The 20564-nt window shown below is 50.3% G+C and overlaps 1 protein-coding gene across 1 annotated transcript; it reads left to right on the top strand.

Annotated features, from left to right (window-relative positions):
- The first annotated feature begins 260 nt into the window (after window positions 1–260).
- Window positions 261–17666, top strand: LOC144486893 (putative G-protein coupled receptor 139). The gene is made up of 2 exons (XM_078204924.1): window positions 261–468; window positions 16747–17666. Exons 1-2 carry the CDS (start codon window positions 261–263, stop codon window positions 17664–17666), a joined length of 1128 nt encoding a protein of 375 aa, XP_078061050.1.
- The last annotated feature ends 2898 nt before the right edge of the window (window positions 17667–20564 follow it).

Genomic DNA, 20564 nt, shown 5'->3' with positions numbered 1-20564 from the left:
CCCCTGATACTCTCCCCCCCACGGGAGTTTACCCTCCCAGAGCGATGGAGACATCATCTCAGCTCACCAGCCAGAGAAACAACAACTCTTTCTATAAAAGGGAGGGGTTGTGATCCCGGGAACAACAGGGTGAGGATGCTCCTGCCGTCACTCAGAGTTGGAAGCCACCAGACTGGGGCATAAGAGCGAGAGGTCAGGACCTGAATCCCACTCGCTGTCGCCGGGGGAGATTGGATTCTGAGTCGCTCGGGGGGGGGGGGATGTTCGATCAGAACGTGACGGTGCCCGGTCCCAATCGACAGAGCTTTGACGGGGAAGAGGGGGCTACGGGGGGCAGGCGTTTCTCCTTCTGGTTGGACCTGGCCAGTGCGGACGGCTCCTGGATTACGACAGAGTGGAGGGTCTTTTACGCGTTCAAGTTCGTCCAGACATTTTACTACCCGATCCTCGCGATCATCGGGGTCCCAGGTAGGTTACACCGTCTAGGCTTCTGTTCAATCTCCCCCTCTGTCTGTCTCTCTGTGTCTCTCTCATCTCTATCTCTCTGACTCTCTCTGTCTCTCTCTCTGCCTCTCCCTCTGTCTCTCTCTGTCTCTCTCTCTCTCTGTCTCTCTCTCTCTCTGTCTCTCTCTCTCTCTCTCTGTCTCTCCCTCTGTCTCTCCCTCTGTCTCTCTCTCTGCCTCTCTCTGCCTCTCCCTCTGTCTCTCTCTATCTGTCTCTCTCTCTCTGTCCCTCTCTATCTGTCTCTCTCTCTGACTCTCTCTCTGTCTCTCTCTGTCTGTCTCTCTCTGTGTCCCTCTCTCTGTCTCTCTCTCTGTCTCTCTCTCTCTCTGTCTGTCTCTCTCCCTCTCGCTCTCTGTCTTTTTCTCTGTCTCTCTCTCTCCCTCTCTGTCCCTCCCCCTCTCTCTCCCTCCTCCCAGCTCTCCCCATATCTCTCCCTTCTCTCTCCCACTCTCCCATCTCTTTATCCTCCCCTCCCATCTCTCTATCCCCCCTTCCCTCCCTCTCTCCCATCTCTCTATCCCCCCTCTCCCTCTCTCCCATCTCCCATCTCTCTATCCCCCTCTCCCGTCTCTCTATCCCCTTCTCCCACTCCCCCCCCTTTCCCAGCTCTCCCCGTCTCTCTCTCCCTCTCTCTCTCTCCCCCCCTCTCTCTCCCTTCATAGAATCATAGAAATCATAGAAACCCTACAGTGCAGAAAGAGGCCATTCGGCCCATCGAGTCTGCACCGACCACAATCCCACCCAGGCCCTACCCCCATATCCCGACATATCTACCCATTAATCCCTCTCACCTACACATCTCAGGACACTCAGGGGCAATTTTAGCATGGCCAATCCACCTAACCCGCACATCTTTGGAGTGTGGGAGGAAACCGGAACACCCGGAGGAAACCCACGCAGACATGGGGAGAATGTGCAAACTCCACACAGACAGTGACCCGAGCCGGGAATCGAACCCAGGACCCTGGAGCTGTGAAGCAGCAGTGCTAACCACTGTGCTAGCGTGCCGCCCCTCTCTCCCATCTCCCATCTCTCTATCCCCCTCTCCCTCTCTCCCATCTCCCACTCTCCCATCTCTCTATCCCCCTCTCCCTCTCTCCCATCTCCCACTCTCCCATCTCTCTATCCCCCCTCTCCCTCTCTCCCACTCTCCCATCTCTCTATCCCCCTCTCCTGTCTCTCTATCCCCCCTGTCCCTCTCTCCTCTCTCTCTCCCCCACTCCCCCGTTCCTCTATCCCCCCCTCTCCCTCTCCCCCACTCTCCCAGCTCTACCCGTCTCTCTCCCTCTCTCCCACTCTGCCATCTCTCTCTCTATCCCTTTCCCTTTCTCCCTCTCTCCTGTCTCTCTCCCACTCTGCCAACTCTCTCTCTCCCTCTCTGCCTCTCTCTCTATCCCCTCTTTCCTCTCTCTCCTGTCTCTCTATCCCCCCCTCTCTCTCTATCCCCCCTCTCTCCCTCCTCTCTATCCCCCTCTCTCTCTACCGTCTCTCTATCCCCCTCTCCCTCTATCCTCCCCCTCTCTCTCTCTCTAACCCCCCCTCTCTGCCTCTCTCTCTATCCCCCCGCTCTCTCTCTATCCCCCCCTCTCTCCCGTCTCTCTATCCCCCTCTCTCTCTCTCTATCCCCCCTCTCTATCTCCCCCTCTCTCTCTGCCTCTCTCTCTCTATCCCCCCCTCTCTCTCTATTCCCCCCTCTCTCTCTCTGCCTCTCTCTCTCTATCCCCCATCTCTCTCTGCCCCTCTCTCTCTCGCTATCCCCCTCTCTCTCTCTATCTCCCCCCTCTCTCTGCCTCTCTCTCTCTATCCCCCTCTCTCTCTATCCCCCCTCTCCCTCTCTCTATCTCCCCCTCTTTCTCTGCCTCTCTCTCTCTACCCCCCTCTCTCTCTGCCTCTCTCTCTCTCTCTATCCCCCCCTCTCCCTCTCTCTATCTCCCCCTCTCTCTCTGCCTCTCTCTCTCTATCCCCCCTCTCTCTCTGCCTCTCTCTCTCTCTCTATCCCCCTCTCTCTCTCTATACCCCCTCTCCCTCTCTCTATCTCCCCCTCTCTCTCTGCCTCTCTCTCTCTATCCCCCCTCTCTCTCTGCCTCTCTCTCTCTCTCTATCCTCCTCTCTCTCCCGTCCCTCTATCCCCCCTCTCTCTCTCTATCCCCCTCTCTCTCCCATCTCTCTATCCCCCCCCTCTCTCTCTCTCTCTCTATCCCCCCTCCCTCTCTCTCTCTATCTCCCCCTCTCTCTCTGCCTCTCTCTCTCTCTCTATCCCCCTCTCTCTCCCATCTCTCTATCCCCCTCTCTCTCTCTATCCCCCCCTCTCTCTCTATCCCCCTCTCTCTCTCTATCCCCCTCTCTCTCTCTCTCTATATCCCCCCTCTCTCTCCCTGTCGGAGTATCCCAGTGCACTGAATGATTGGAGATACTCTTGTGATCGGGTGCCGAGTGTTCTATAATCTGAGCTGTGTTGTGCGGTAACTAGAAGCTGGATTTGACTGACGGAGGTATCAAAGTGGATGTTATTTGGGAAAAGGTGGAGACTTCAAGGAATGTGGGTGTAGTTTAGCAACAGGAGATAATTTCAGATAAAATGGTGACACTCGATATTAATTATTAACGGACTGAAGTGTCACAGTCTATCTGAGTCTTTCTTGTGCGTTTTGTTGCCTTTTACTTTAGTAAATATTCTTTACTGATTGTTCACACCCCGACTGGACTGGTTCCTCACTGCGTTACGCCTTCTAACACAGAAACACAGGAGCTAGAAGCAGGAGGAGGCCATTCGGCCCTTCCAGCCTGCTCCGTCATTCATTATGAATTCACGGCTGATCATCAGATTCAACATCCTGATCCCTCCCCTTCCCCCCACCCTATCCCTCGATCCCTTGAGCCCCGAGAGCAACATCTAATATCTTCTCAAAATCACACAACGTTTTGGCCTCAACTACTTTCTGTGGGAGTGAATTCCACACATTCACCACCCTCTGGGTGAAGAAGTTTCTCCTCACCTCAGTCCTCAAAGGTTTCCCCCTTATCCTCAAACTCTGACCCCCCAGTTCTGGACTCCCCCCACCATCGGGAACATTCTTTCTGAATCTACCCTGTCTAATCCTGTTAGAATTTTATAAGTTTCTATGAGATCCCCTCTCACTCTTCGAAACTCCAGTGAATATGATCCTAACCGGCTTAGTCTCTCCTCATATGACAGACCTGCCATCCCAGGAATCAGCCTGGGAAACCTTCGCTGCGCTCCCTCTAGAACAAGGACATCCTTCCTCAGATACGGAGACCAAAACTGTACACAATACTCCATCAAGATAAACATTTTTATTCATTCACAGGATGGGTTTGTCATTGAGTAATTCAGCAATTATATATTTTTATTCATCCGGGGGACACGGGCGTCGCTGGGACAGCATTTATTGCCCATCCCTAGTTGCCCCTTGGAGGGCAGTTGAGAGTCAACCACATTGCTGTGTCTCTGGAGTCACATGTAGGCCAGACCGGGTAAGGACGGCAGATTTCCTTCCCTAAAGGACATTAGTGAACCAGATGGGTTTTTCCGACAATGGGTCACCAGTAGATTCTTCATCCCAGATATTTTTTGTTGAATTCAAATTCCACCGTCTGCCGTGGCGGGATTCGAACCCGGGTCCCCCAGAACATTCGCTGAGTTTCTGGATTAATAGTTTAGTGATTATACCAGTCCTCAAAGGTTTCCCCCTTATCCTCAAACTATGACCCCCTAGTTCTGGACTCCCCCCACCATCGGGAACATTCTTTCTGAATCTACCCTGTCTAATCCTGTTAGAATTTTATAAGTTTCTATGAGATCACCTCTCACTCTTCTGAGCTCCCGTGAATATAATCCTCACCGACTTAGTCTCTCCTCATATGACAGACCTGCCATCCCAGGAATCAGGAATAGCGAGAGGGTTTGAGTATCGGGATAGGGATGTTTTGCTGCTATTGTACAGGGTGTTGGAGTACACCTGGAGTATTGTGTACAGTTTTGATTTGATTTGATTTGATTTATTGTTGTCACATGTACTGAGAAACAGTGAATTTGCGTGCAATACAGACAAAGCATACAGTTCATAGAGCACAGAGGGGACAAGGAAAGCAGAGGGTGCAGAATGTAGTGTTACAGTCACAGCTAGGGTGTAGAGAAAGATCAACTCAATGCGAGGTCGGTCCATTCAAAAGTCTGACAGCAGCAGGGAAGAAGCTGTTCTTGAGTCGGTCGGTACGTGACCTCAGACTTTTGTATCTTTTTCCTGACGGAAGAAGGTGGAAGAGAGAATGTCCGGGGTGTGTGGGGGGTCCTTGATGATGCCGGCTGCTTTTCCCCGAGGCAGCGAGAAGTGTAGACAGAGCCAATGGATGGGAGGCTGGTTTGCGTGATGGGACTGGGCTACATTCACGACCCTTTGTAGTTCCTTGCGGTCTTGGGCAGAGCAGGAACCCAGACCAAGCTGTGATACAACCAGAAAGAATGCTTTCTATGGGGCATCTGTAAAAAATAGGTCTGCCATATGAGGAGAGACTAAGTCGGTTAGGATTATATTCATGGGAGTTTAGAAGAGTGAGAGAGGATCTCATAGAAACTTATCAGATTCCAACCAACTCTGGAACAATGAAACTCCGCTCTGACTCTCACCAATTCTTTATATAGTTATAGTTAAGAAAGCCCCACCAACGCCTTTACTTTCTCAGGAAGCAAAGGAAATTCGGCATGTCCGCTCTGACTCCCACCAATTTTTTACAGAAGCCCCAAAGTATCACAGCTTGGTCTGGTTCCTGCTCTGCCCAAGACTGCAAGGAACTACAAAAGGTCGTGAATGTAGCCCAATCCATCACGCAAACCAGCCTCCCATCCATTGACTCTGTCTACACTTCCCGCTGCCTCGGGGAAAAGCAGCCGGCATCATCAAGGACCCCCCCACACACCCCGGACATTCTCTCTTCCACCTTCTTCCATCGGGGAAAAAGATACAAAAGTCTGAGGTCACGTACCGACCGACTCAAGAACAGCTTCTTCCCTGCTGCTGTCAGACTTTCGAATGGACCTGCCTTATATTAAGTTGATCTTTCTCTACACCCCTAGCTGTGACTGTAACACTGCATTCTGCACCCTCTCCTTTCCTTCTCTATGAATGGTATGCTTTGTCTGTAAAGCGCACAAGAAACAAGACCTTTCACTGTATCCCAATACATGTGACAATAATAAAACAAATCATAGAATCTCTACAGTGCAGAAGGAGGCCATTCAGCCCATTGAGTCTGCACCGACCACAATCCCACCCAGGCCCTATGCCCATAACGCCATGCAGTTACCCTAGCTAGTCCCCCTGACACTATGGGACAATTTAGCATAGCCAATCCCCCTAACCTGCACATCTTTGGACACTAAGGGACAATTTAGCATGGCCAATCCACCCAACCTGCACATCTTTGGACACTAAGGGACAATTTAGCATGGCCAATCCACCCAACCCGCACATCTTTGGACATTAAGGGGCAATTTAGCATGGTCAATCCACCCAACCCGCACATCTTTGGACACTAAGGGGCAATTTAGCATGGCCAATCCACCCAACCTGCACATCTTTGGACATTAAGGGGTAATTTAGCATGGCCAATCCACCCAACCTGCACATCTTTGGACACTAAGGGACAATTTAGCATGGCCAATCCACCTAACCTGCACATCTTTGGACACTAAGGGACAATTTAGCATGGCCAATCCACCCAACCTGCACATCTTTGGACACTAAGGGACAATTTAGCATGGCCAATCCACCCAACCTGCACATCTTTGGACACTAAGGGACAATTTAGCATGGCCAATCCAACTAACCTACACATCTTTGGACACTAAGGGACAATTTAGCATGGCCAATCCACCCAACCTGCACATCTTTGGACATTAAGGGGCAATTTAGCATGGCCAATCCACCCAACCTGCACATCTTTGGACACTATGGGACAATTTAGCATGGCCAATCCACCCAACCTGCACATCTTTGGACATTAAGGGACAATTTAGCACGGCCAATCCACCTAACCCGCACATTTTTCGGACTGTGGGAGGAAACCGGAGCACCCGGAGGAAACCCACGCAGACACGGGGAGAACGTGCAGACTCCGCACAGACAGTGACCCGAGCCGGGAATCGAACCCGTGTCCCTGGCGCTGTGAGGCAGCAGCACTGACCCCACTGTGTCAGCATGCTGCCCAAAATCAAATCAAATCCTAACCTTCAACCTCTGCCCTCTGGTCTTAGACACCTCTGCCATGGCGGGGGTGACGGGGGGGGGGGGGGATAAGATTCTAATGATCTACCCTGTCTACGCCTCTCGTAAATTTAGTCACATCCCTCCTCCCCCGCCTCAGCTCCAGGGAAAACACAGCCAGTCTCTCCTCACAGCTGGAACCTTCCATCCCGGGTAAACATCCTGGTGAATCTCCTCTGCACCCTCTCCAGTCTGATCACGTCCTTCCGATAGTGCGGAGACCGGGACTGCGCACGATGCTCCATCTGTGGTCTAACCAACATTTTATAGACTCGTACCTCCTTGCTCCTGTATTCTAACGCCCCGGTTAATGAAGGCAAGCATGTCTTCAGCCTCTTCACCACCCTGTGCTGCCACCTTCAGGTATCTATGGACTTCTGCAGCAAGGTTTCTTTACCACAGAGTCATTCAGCAGGGAAACAGGCCCTTCGGCCCAACCAGTCCAAGCTGCTCTCCCAGTGAATCCCAATTGCCACAGTGGGGTTAGCGCTGCTGCCTCACAGCGCCAGGGACCCGGGTTCGATTCCTGGCTCGGGTCACCGTCTGTGCGGAGTCTGCACATTCTCCCCGTGTCTGCGTGGGTTTCCTCCGGTTTCCTCCCACAGTCTGAAAGACGTGCCGGTTCGGGTGCATTGGCCGTGTTAAATTCCCCCTCAGTGTCACCCGAACAGGAGTGTGGCGATCGGGGGATTCTCACAGTAACTTCATTGCAGCGTTAATGTAAGCCTTACTTGTGACTAATAAATAAACTTTAATTGCTCGTGATTGGCTCACGTCCCTCTAATTCTTTCCCAGCCACGTACTTATCCAAATGCCTTTTAAACAGTGAGAAGTCTCTCAACACCAGGTTAAAATCCAACAGGTTTATATAGGGCGGCACGGTAGCACAGTGGGTTAGCACTGCTGCTTCACAGCTCCAGGGTCCCGGGTTCGATTCCCGGCTCGGGTCACTGTCTGTGTGGAGTTTGCACATTCTCCTCGTGTCTGCGTGGGTTTCCTCCGGGTGCTCCGGTTTCCTCCCACAGTCCAAAGATGTGCGGGTTAGGTTGATTGGCCAGGTTAAAAAAAAAAAAAATTGCCCCTTGGAGTCCTGGGATGCGAAGGTTAGAGGGATTAGCGGGTAAAATATGTGGGGGTAGGGCCTGGGTGGGATTGTGGTCGGTGCAGACTCGATGGGCCGAATGGCCTCCTTCTGCACTGTAGGGTTTCCGTGATATAGAATCACGAGCTTTCAGAGCGCTGCTCCTTCATCAGGTGAGTGGGGAGGTAAGTTTCACAGAGACAGCGTATATCGGCCAAGACACAATTGCAGGAAATTGCAGATTGGAATGTGAGGAGCGGTTGGAATGTGAGTCTTTACAGGTACAGACAGTGCGAGTGGAGAGAGGGATAATCACAGATTAAAGAGGTGTGTATTGTCTCCAGCCAGCACAGTTAGTAGGATTTTACAAACCCAAGCCAAATGGTTGGGGGTGACACACAGTGTGACATGAATCCTGGTTGAGGTTGTCCTCATGCATGGGGAACTTCTGCCCACTGTCAAACACACAGTTCCTGTAAAGTTTGCAGATGGTACCAAGTTGGGTGGGACGGTGAACTGTGATGAGGATGCGGAGATCCTTCGACATGATCTGGACAGGTTGGGTGAGTGGGCAAATCAATGGCAAATCATAGCCCACAGAATCCCTACAGTGCAGAAGGAGGCCATTCGACCCATCGAGTCTGCGCTGACCACAATCCCACCCAGGCCCTATTCCCGTAACAATCATTTACCCTAGCTAATCCCCTGACACTAAGGGTCAATTTAGCACGGCCAATCCACCCTAACCCGCACATCTTTGGACTGTGGGAGGAAACCGGAGCACCCGGAGGAAACCCACGCAGACACGGGGAGAATGTGCAAACTCCACACAGACAGTGACCCAAATCGGGAATTGAACCCGGGTCCCTGGCACTGTGAGGAGGCAGCAGTGCTAACCCACTGTGCCAGCATGGCACCCAAATGTAGTATAATTTGGATAAATGTGAGGTTATTCACTTTGGAAGCAAAAACAAGGCGGCAGATTACTACCTGAGTGGCTGTAAATTGGGAGAGTGCAGAGGGATCTGGGCGTCCTGGTGCACCAGTCGCTGAAGGTGAGCGTGCGGGTGCAGCAGGCGGTACAGAAGGAAAATGGTATGTTGGCCGATTCATTGCGGGAGGTTTCGAGTACAGGAGCGGGGATGTGTTGTTGTCATTATACAGGGCCTTGGTGAGGCCACACCCAGAGTATTGTGTGTGCAGTTTAGGTCTCCTTTTCTGAGGAAGGATGTTCTTGCTCTCGAGGGAGCAGAGCGAAGGTTTAACCAGGCTGATTCCGGGGTGCACGAGGAGAGATTGACCAGGTTAGGATTGTTTCCCGCTGGAGTTCAGACGATTGAGGGGGGAATCTCACAGAGAATTATAAAATTCTAACAGGACTAGACAGGGGAGATACAGGGAGGATGTTCCCGATGGTGGGGGGGTCCAGAACCAGGGGCTCACAGTCTGAGGATTCGGGGTAGACCATTTAGGACGGAGGTGAGGAGACATTTCTTCACCCAGAGAGCGGTGAGTCTGTAGAATTCATCCCCACAGGAAGGAGCTGATGCTGAAACATTGAATGTATTGAAGAGGCGGCTGGAGAGAGCACTTGGGGCGAACGGGGTCAAAGGTTATGGGGGGAAAGCAGGATTGGGTGATTGAGTTGGATGATCAGCCATGATGGTGATGAATGGGGGAGCAGACTCGAAGGGCCGAATGGCCTCCCCCTGCTCCTATCTTCCATGTTTCTGCGACTTGCATTCCAACCACTCCTCACATTCCAATCTGTAATTTCCTGCAATTGTGTCTTGGCCGATATACGCCGTCTCTGTGAAACTTACCTCCCCACTCACCTGATGAAGGAGCAGCGCTCTGAAAGCTCGTGACTCCATATAAACCTGTTGGACTTTAACCTGGTGTTGTGAGACTTCTCACTGTGCCCACCCCAGTCCAACAAAGAACAAAGAACAGTACAGCACAGGAAACAGGCCCTTCGGCCCTCCAAGCCTGTGCCGCTCCTTGGTCCAACGAGACCAATCGTTTGTATCCCTCCATTCCCAGGCTGCTCATGTGACTATCCAGGTAAGTCTTAAACGATGTCAGCGTGCCTGCCTTCACCACCCTACTTGGCAGCGCATTCCAGGCCCCCACCACCCTCTGTGTAAAAAACGTCCCTCTGATATCTGAGTTATACTTCGCCCCTCTCACCTTGAGCCCGTGACCCCTCGTGATCGTCACCTCCGACCTGGGAAAAAGCTTCCCACTGTTCACCCTATCTATACCCTTCATAATCTTGTACACCTCTATTAGATCTCCCCTCATTCTCCGTCTTTCCAGGGAGAACAACCCCAGTCTACCCAATCTCTCCTCATAGCTAAGACCCTCCATACCAGGCAACATCCTGGTAAACCTTCTCTGTACTCTCTCCAATGCCGCCACGTCCTTCTGGTAGTGCGGCGACCAGAACTGGACGCAGTACTCCAAATGTGGCCTAACCAGCGTTCTATACAGCTGCATCATCAGACTCCAGCTTTTATACTCTATGCCCCGTCCTATAAAGGCAAGCATACCATATGCCTTCTTCACCACCTTCTCCACCTGTGTTGCCACCTTCAAGGATTTGTGGACTTGCACACCTAGGTCCCTCTGTGTTTCTATACTCCTGATGACTCTGCCATTTATTGTATAACTCCTCCCTACATTATTTCTTCCAAAATGCATCACTTCGCATTTATCCGGATTAAACTCCATCTGCCACCTCTCCGCCCAATTTTCCAGCCGATCTATATCCTGCTGTATTGCCCGACAATGCCGGTATCTCCACCTCATTTTTAAATGTTGCTATTGTACCTGCCTCACCACTTTCTCTGACAGCTCACACACGCACCACCCTCTGTGTGAAGAAGTTACCCCCTCAGGTTCCCTTTCCAATCTTTCCCCTCTCACCTTAAACCTGCCAGCATTCTAGTTTTCAATTCCCCCTACCCTGGGGAAAAGACCCTGTGCCTTCATCTCATATATGTAACCCAATCCCATCACACAAAACCAGCCTCCCATCCATTGACTCTGTCTACACTTCCCGCTGCCTCGGGGAAAAGCAGCCGGCATCATCAAGGACCCCCCCACACACCCCGGACATTCTCTCTTCCACCTTCATCCGTTGGGAAAAAGATACAAAAGTCTGAGGTCACGTAACGACCGACTCAAGAGTCAAGTGTGAGATATTGCACTTTGGAAGGACAAACCAAAGAAGAACGTACAGGGTAAATGGTAGGACTCTGAAGAGTGCAGTTGAACAGAGGGATCTGGGAATACAGATACAGAATTCCCTAAAACTGACGTCACAGGTGGATAGGGTCGTAAAGAGTGCCTTTGGTACATTGGCCTTTATAAATCGGAGTATCGAGTATAAAAGTTGGAGTGTTATGGTAAGGTTATATAAGGCATTGGTGAGGACGAATTTGGAGTATTGTGTACAGTTTTGGTCACCTAGTTACAGGAAGGATGTAAATAAGGTTGAAAGAGTGCAGAGAAGGTTCACAAGGATGTTGCCGGGACTTGAGAAGCTGAGTTACAGAGAGAGATTGAATAGGTTGGGACTTTATTCCCTGGAGCGTAGAAGATTGAGGGGAGATTTGATAGAGGTGTATAAGATTTTGATGGGTATAGATAGAGTGAATGCAAGCAGGCTTTTTCCGCTGAGGCTAGGGGAGAAAAAAACCAGAGGGAAAATTAGGGGGGGCTTCTTCACGCAGAGAGTGGTGGGAGTGTGGAATGAGCTGCCGGATAAAGTGGTAAATGCGGGGTCACTTTTAACATTTAAGAAAAACTTGGACGGGTTCATGGATGAGAGGGGTGTGGAGGGATATGGTCCAAGTGCAGGTCAGTGGGACTCGGCATAAAATGGTTCGGCGCAGACAAGAAGGGCCAAAAGGCCTGTTTCTGAGCTGTAATTTTCTATGGTTCTAAGAACAGCTTCTTCCCTGCTGCTGTCAGACTTTTGAATGGACCTACCTCGCACTAAGTTGATCTTTCTCTACACCCTAGCTGTGACTGTAACACTACATTCTGCACCCTCTCCTTTCCTTCTCTATGAATGGTATGCTTTGTCTGTATAAACTGCAAGAAACAATACTTTTCACTGTATCTCGATACATGTGGCAATAATAAATCAAATTTAATCAAAAGACAGATGATCTGGAGGGGAAAATGGAGGAATATCTGTCTTTGTTTATCCAGCAGATGTTAGAAACTTTCACGGTGATTTAGACAGGTTGAGTGAGTGGGCAAATACATGGCAGCTGCTGTATAACGTGGATTCAATGTCAGACTTTTGAATGGACCTCCCTCGCATTAAGCTGATCTTTCTCTACACCCTAGCTATGACTGTAACACTACATTCTGCACCCTCTCCTTTCCTTCTCTATGAACGGTATGCTTTGTCTGTATAGCGCGCAAGAAACAATACTTTTCACTGTATGTTAATACATGTGACAATAATAAATCAAATCAAAAATATTTTTACAAACCTCAAAAAGGTCATGTTCCATTATCTTACGTTCCAAGGAATAATGTCCTGGTCTGGCCAACCTCTCCCTGCAACTCAACCCTGGCAACGTTCTCCCGAGTCTTCTCTGCACTCTTTCCAGTTTATCAATGTCTTTCCTGGAACAAGGTGACCAAAACTGTACACAGTACTCCAAGTGTGGCCTCACCAATGACATATGCAACTGTAGTTATGATGTGGAGATGCCGGCGTTGGACTGGGGTAAACACAGTAAGAAGTTTAACAACACCAGGTTAAAGTCCAACAGGTTTATTTGGTAGCAAAAGCCACACAAGCTTTTGGAGCTCTTAGCCCCTTCTTCAGGTGAGTGGGAATTCTGTTCACAAACAGAGCTTACAAAGACACAGACTCAATTTACATGAATAATGGTTGGAATGCGAATACTTACAACTAATCAAGTCTTTAAGAAACAAAACAATGTGAGTGGAGAGAGCATCAAGACGGGCTAAAAAGATGTGTATTGTCTCCAGACAAGACAGCCAGTGAAACTCTGCAGGTCCACGCAACTGTGGGAGTTACAAATAGTGCGACATGAACCCAATATCCCGGTTGAGGTCGTCCTCGTGTGTGCGGAACTTGGCTATCAGTTTCTGCTCAGCGACTCCGCTCGACAATCACCAGGCAAGACTGTTCTCTTCCTGTTGGGGAGCACTTCAGCGGTCACGGGCATTCGGCCTCTGATATTCGGGTAAGCGTTCTCCAAGGCGGCCTTCACGACACACGACAGCGCAGAGTCGCTGAGCAGAAACTGATAGCCAAGTTCCGCACACACGAGGACGGCCTCAACCGGGATATTGGGTTCATGTCACACTATTTGTAACTCCCACAGTTGCGTGGACCTGCAGAGTTTCACTGGCTGTCTTGTCTGGAGACAATACACATCTTTTTAGCCTGTCTTGATGCTCTCTCCACTCACATTGTTTCGTTTCTTAAAGATTTGATTAGTTGTAAGTATTCGCATTCCAACCATTATTCATGTAAATTGAGTCTGTGTCTTTATATGCTCTGTTTGTGAACAGAATTCCCACTCACCTGAAGAAGGGGCTAAGAGCTCCGAAAGCTTGTGTGGCTTTTGCTACCAAATAAACCTGTTGGACTTTAACCTGGTGTTGTTAAACTTCTTACTATATGCAACTGTGACATACCGTCCCAACTCCTATACTCAATGCCCTGACTGATGAAGGCCGATGCGTTAGACGCCTTCTTCACTAAACCCATCTACCTGTCCCACCATTTTCAACCAACCATCTACTTGTACTCCGAGGTCCCTCTGTTCCTCAACACTCTCCAGGGCCCTACCATTCACTGTGTAAGTCCTACCCAAAATGCAACACAGTTGCATAGACTATTTTCTAAATGGGGAAATGTTTAGGAAATCAGAAACACAAAGGGAGTCATTGTTCAAGATTCCCTTCAGGTTAACGTGCAGGTTCAGTCGGCAGTTAGGAAGGCAAATGCAATCTTAGCATTCATGTCGAGAGGGCTAGAATACAAGAGCAGGGATGTACTTCTGAGGCTGTATAAGGCTCTGGTCAGACCCCATTTGGAGTATTGTGAGCAGTTTTGGTCCCCGTATCTAAGGAAGGATGTGCTGGGCCTTGGAAAGGGTCCAGCGGAGGTTCACAAGAATGATTCCCTGGGATGAAGAGCTTGTCGTATGAGGAACGATTGAGGACTCTGGGTCTGTACTCGTTGGAGTTTAGAAGGATGAGGTGGTGATCTTACTGAAACTTACAGGATACTGCGAGGCCTGGATAGAGAGGACGTGGAGAGGATGTTTCCACTAGTGGGAAAAACTAGAACCAGAGGGAACACAACCTCAGGCTGAAGGGACGATCCTTTAAAACAGAGATGAGGAGGAATTTCTTCAGCCAGAGAGTGGTGAATCTGTGGAACTCTTTGCCGCAGGAGGCTGTGGAGGCCGGGCCATTGAGTGTCTTTAAGACAGAGATAGATAGGTTCTTGATTAATAAGGGGATCAGGGGTCATGGGGAAAAGGTAGGAGAATGGGGATGAGAAAAGTATCAGCCATGATTGAATGGCAGAGCAGACTCGATGGGCCGAGTGGCCTCATTCTGCTCCTATGTCTGATGGTCTTATGGTTAGCACTGCTGCCTCACAGCGCCAAGCACCCGGGTTTAATTCCGGCCTCGGGTTAATGTCTGTGCGGAGTCTGCATGGTTCTCTGGGCACAGTAAGAAGTCTCACAACACCAGGCTAAAGTCCAACAGCCCTCCTTGTGTCGGCGTGGGTTTCCTCCGGGTGCTCCGGTTTTCTCCCACAGTCCAAAAGACGTGCTGGTTAGGGTGCATTGGCCGTGCTAAATTCTCCCTCAGTGTAACCCAAACAGGCGTCGGAGTGTGGCAGTGAGGGGATTTCTGTAATCCCACATATTTACCCTGCTAATGCCCTGACACTAGGGGCAATTTAGCATGGCCAATCCACCCAACCTGCACATCTTTGGACACTAGGGGACAATTTAGTATGGCCACTCAACCTAACCTGCACATCATTGGAGTGCGGGAGGAAATCGGATCACCCGGAGGAAACCCATGCAGACACGGGGAGAACGTGCAGACTCCACACACACACACAGTCACCCGAGGCCGGGAATCGAACCCGGGTCCTTGGCTGTGAGCAGCAATGCTAACCACTGTGTCACCGTGCTGTCTTCCCTTAGAGGTGGTAGATGTGCAAATTGGTGGATTGGCCATGCTAAATTGTCCCTCAGTGTCCAAAGATGTGCAGGTTAGGTGGATTGGCCATGCTGAATTGTCCCTCAGTGTCCAAAGATGTGTAGGTTGGGTGGATTGGCCATGCTAAATTGTCCCTCAGTGTCCAATGATGTGCAGGTTGGGTGGATTGGCCATGCTAAATTGTCCCTCAGTGTCCAAAGATGTGCAGGTTGGGTGGATTGGCCATGCTAAATTGTCCCTCAGTGTCCAAAGATGTGCAGGTTGGGTGGATTGGCCGTGCTAAATTGCCCCTTAGTGTCCAAAGATGTGCAGGTTGGGTGGATTGGCCATGCTAAATTGTCCCTTAGTGTCCAAAGATGTGCAGGTTGGGCGGATTGGCCATGCTAAATTGTCCCTTAGTGTCCAAAGATATGCAGGTTGGGTGGATTGGCCATGCTAAATTGCCCCTTAGTGTCCAAAGATGTGCAGGTTAGGTGGATTGGCCATGCTAAATTGCCCCTTAGTGTCCAAAGATGTGCAGGTTGGGTGGATTGGCCATGCTAAATTGTCCCTTAGTGTCCAAAGATATGCAGGTTGGGTGGATTGGCCATGCTAAATTGTCCCTTAGTGTCCAAAGATGTGCAGGTTGGGTGGATTGGCCATGCTAAATTGCCCCTTAGTGTCCAAAGATGTGCAGGTTGGGTGGACTGGCCATGCTAAATTGTCCCTTAGTGTCCAAAGATGTGCGGGTTGGGTGGATTGGCCATGCTAAATTGTCCCTTAATGTCCAAAGATGTGCAGGTTGGGTGGATTGGCCATGCTAAATTGTCCCTTAGTGTCCAAAGATATGCAGGTTGGGTGGATTGGCCATGCTAAATTGTCCCTTAGTGTCCAAAGATGTGCAGGTTGGGTGGACTGGCCATGCTACATTGTCCCTTAGTGTCCAAAGATGTGCGGGTTGGGTGGATTGGCCATGCTAAATTGTCCCTTAGTGTCCAAAGATGTGCGGGTTGGGTGGATTGGCCATGCTAAATTGTCCCTTAGTGTCCAAAGACGTGCAGGTTGGGTGGATTGGCCATGTTAAATTGTCCCTTAGTGTCCAAAGATGTGTGGGTTGGGTGGATTGGCCATGCTAAATTGTCCCTTAGTGTCCAAAGATGTGCAGGTTGGGTGGACTGGCCATGCTACATTGTCCCTTAGTGTCCAAAGATGTGCGGGTTGGGTGGATTGGCCATGCTAAATTGTCCCTTAGTGTCCAAAGATGTGCGGGTTGGGTGGATTGGCCATGCTAAATTGTCCCTTAGTGTCCAAAGATGTGCAGGTTGGGTGGATTGGCCATGCTAAATTGTCCCTTAGTGTCCAAAGATGTGCAGGTTGGGTGGATTGGCCATGCTAAATTGTCCCTTAGTGTCCAAAGACATGCAGGTTGGGTGGATTGGCCATGTTAAATTGTCCCTTAGTGTCCAAAGATGTGTGGGTTGGGTGGATTGGCCATGCTAAATTGTCCCTTAGTGTCCAAAGACATGCAGGTTGGGTGGATTGGCCATGTTAAATTGCCCCTTAGTGTCCAAAGATGTGCAGGTTGGGTGGATTGGCCAAGTGTCGTCCCAGACTGTGGATTGATTTGTCTGCGTTCATGTTCCTTCTCCACAGTTAACCTACTGACGATCGTCATACTAGCCAAAGGCAAGTGCGGCCTGTCCAAATGCATCACCGGCTATCTGGTTGCCATGGCCGCGGCTGACCTCCTGGTCATTGTCCTGGATGTTATATGGAGACAGATTCCAGTGACCCACGTGGTAGCGTTTAACTTCCTCCTGAGCGCCCCCACGTGCAATGTCCACGCCGTTCTGCTTTACGCAGCCACCGACTGTTCCGTCTGGTACACCATCACCTTTACCATTGACCGCTATGTGGCCATCTGCTGCCCATGGTTGAAACTCAAGTACTCCAACCAGAAAACGGCGGGCGTGGTCCTCGCAACGGTGACGGCGCTGAGCTTCTTAAAGGACGCCACCTGGTATTTCATGTTCACCGGTCGCTACCGGCTGATGAACGAGCCCTGGTTCTGCTACGTTGCGGAGGGCGTCCAGTACTCCCGGGCGTGGGGCACAATAGAGTTCTTGCAGAACGTGCTGACCCCGGGCATCCCCTTCGTCCTGATCCTGCTCCTCAACGCCCTCACCGTCCGACACATTTTAGTCAGCAGCCGAGCCCGCAGGCGGCTCCGGGCTCACAGCGGTGGGGAGAGTCCCCGGGACCCGGAGCTGGAGAGCCGGAAGAAGTGCATCGTTCTGATGTTTGTCATTTCAGCCAACTTCATCCTGCTGTGGTCAGTGTTCATGGTGTTCTCCATCTGGAACCGGATGTGGTATTTGGGGTACGAGTCCGTGTATATGGGTGTCTTCGTGCTGGAATTGGGGTTCATGCTGCAGCTCCTGAGTTGCTGCACAAACACTGCAATTTATGCTGTGACCCAGACTATGTTCAGAGAGCAGTTGAAGGAACAGCTGAAATATCCTTTTACTAAAATGACTAAATTCATTCACTGGTGCAGAGGACTGACTCACTGAGCGATCCCAGTGTTTCTTTTATTCATCTTCTCCAGCAGAGGATTGGGGCCTGTCATTCCTGAGAGGTGGTCTGAGCCGGGGTATTGTTTCCTGAGTGAGGAGAAGCCAGAATTTCCCTCCTGTTAAGTGGTGTGGAGCATCTTTCTTTCATGGAAGTAGAGAGCGGGGTGAGTCACTTTACCCTTTGAGATTAGAGATTGGGGCTGGGGTCTGAACACCTTTCTCCCAAGAGAATTGAATATTTAAGGCGCAGGTCCCATATGTGCTTGTGCCAGCTGCACTCCACCCTGGCGTGATCATAGAGTGGGTGGGGTCCCCATCTTGACCATGTTTTGAGTGGGGAGCAGGTGGGAAATATTTCTGCTCGCTCTCACAGAAGAGGTGTGAATCTGTGATTCCCAATGTGTATTCACGCTGCAACGCCTGAGCTGCTGCACCAACACTGATTCAAAATACGCTGGGCAGAGGGAGCTGGGTGTCTTTATTCATGGATCATAGCAATGCAGGCGCAGCATGGAACAAAAAATGGAAATGGGATGTTGGCACTTATTGGGACTGGAGTATAAAAGTAGAGAAGTGTTGCTGCCATTGTATAGGGCGTTGGTGAGACCACACCTGGAGCATTGTGTCCAGTTTTGGTCTCTTTATTTGAGGACGGATGTGGTGACATTGGAGGCAGATCAGAGCGAGGTTCACCAGATTGGTTCCGGGGATAAAAGGGGTTGATGTACGAGGAGGGATTAAACAGTTTGGGGTTGTAGTCGCTGGAGTTTAGAAGGATGCTGGTGCCAGTACAGAGCGAGACTGCGGATAGTTGGGAACCTGTCTCGGGGGCAGGGAATTCATATGGTGTTCGTGGAAGTGGAAATGACTAGGGTTGGGAAGCATTTTCCGATCAGGGCCAGTGTGATCTCCTGGACTCGTTTCGATCGCCTCAGGGGGTCGGAGAGGAATTTCCCAGATTTTTTTTCCCCATATTGGCCCTGGGGTTTTCACTCTGGGTTTTCGCCTCTCCCTGGAGATCACATGGTCTGGAATGGGGGGGTGGGGGTGAGTTAATAGGTTGTGATGAACAAAGCATCGTAGCTGTGAGGGACAGCTCGGTGGATAGGATATTGGTATGTAGATAGGCTGGAAAATTGGGCGGGGATCCTGGATTCAGGATTCAATCCTGGACCGGGGAGCGGCATGGGCTTGGAGGGCCGAAGGGCCTGTTCCTGTGCTGTATTGTTCTTTGTCTTTGATGAGAGGGGGATCAAGATCGAGGGAGATAAAAGGGACTGATAGAGTAAACATCGACCAAGTGTCTCCCCCCTTGTGGGGCAATCTGGAACAAGAGGTCACAGGTCGAGGTTGAGAGGGGGTAGATTTAAAGCGGAGATGAGGAGGAACTACTTCTCGCAGAGGGGGGTGAATGTGTGGAACTCGCTGCCCCCACAGCACGGTGGAGACTGAATCATTGAATGGTGTCTAGAAGGAGACAGATATATTTCTGATAGGAAAGGGCTTAAAGGGATCTGGGGAACAGGTGGGGAGGTGGACTGGAGACCAGGGAGAGCTCGTCCATGATCTGATTGAATGGCAGAAGAGGTTCCAAGGGCTGAATGGCCTATTTCTGCCCCTAATTCTGATTTTCCTTTGTAACACTGCTATTTATGTTGTATCCCGGTTTTCAAACAATGATGAGACGGAGTACAGGAAAGAGACAGAGAATCTGGTGAACTGGGTGCGGTGACAATAATCTCTCCCTCAACCTCAACAAAACAAAGGAGATTGTCATCGACTTCAGGAAGCGTAAAGGAGAACATCCCCCTGTCTACATCAACAGGGATGGAGCAGAAATGGTCGAGAGAGCTCCATGTTTTTAGGTGTCCAGATCACCAACAACCTGTCCTGGTCCCCTCCACGCCAACACTACAGTTAAGAAAGCCCCACCAATGCCTCTACTTTCTCAGGCGGCTAAGGAAACTCAGCATGTCCGCTACGACTCTCACCAACTTTTACAGATGCCCCATAGAAAGCATTCTTTCTGGTTGTATCACAGCTTGGTATGGCTCCTGCTCTGCCCAAGACCGCAAGGAACTACAAATGATCGTGAATGTAGCCCAGTCCCATCACGCAAACCAGCCTCCCATCCATTGACTCCGTCTACACTTCCCACTCCCTCGGGGAAAAGCAGCCGGCATCATCAAGGACCCCCCCCCCACACACCCCGGACATTCTCTCTTCCACCTTCTTCCCTCGGGGAAAAAGATACAAAAGTCTGAGGTCACGTACCGACCGACTCAAGAACAGCTTCTTCCCTGCTGCCATCAGACTTTTGAATGGACCTACCTTATATTAAGTTGATCTTTCTCTACACCCTAGCTGTGACTGTAACACTACATTCTGCACCCTCTCATTTCCTCCTCTATGAACGGTATGCTTTGTCAGTATAAACTGCAAGAAACAATACTTTTCACTGTATCCCAATACATGTGACAATAATAAATCAAATCAAATCAAATCAAAATGAAGTGAAATTAAATCAAATCAAAATCAAATCAAATCAAAATCATAGAATAAAGAATCATAGAATCATACAGCGCAGAAGAGGTCTTCCGCCCATCGAGTCTCCACTGACACATTAGAAACACCTAAACTCCCACTTAATCCCACTTGCCAGCACTTGGCTCATAGCCCGGAATGTTCTGACGTGCCAAGTGCCCATCCAGGTACATTTTAAAGGGTGTGAGGCAACCCGCCTCCACCACTCTCCCAGGCAGCGCATTCCAGACCCTCACCCACCCTCTGGGTGAAAAAGCTTTTCCTCACATTCACCCCCCACCCCTCCCCCGCCCCCTCACCTTGAACCTGTGTCCCCTCATGACTGGCCCTTCAACTCAGGGGGAACAACTG

The sequence above is a fragment of the Mustelus asterias genome, unplaced genomic scaffold (genome assembly GCF_964213995.1).
Source record: "Mustelus asterias unplaced genomic scaffold, sMusAst1.hap1.1 HAP1_SCAFFOLD_506, whole genome shotgun sequence".
Lineage (NCBI taxonomy): Eukaryota > Metazoa > Chordata > Chondrichthyes > Carcharhiniformes > Triakidae > Mustelus > Mustelus asterias.
Note: the sequence above shows the minus strand (reverse complement) of the source record. Positions and strands in the feature narration are given on the sequence as shown.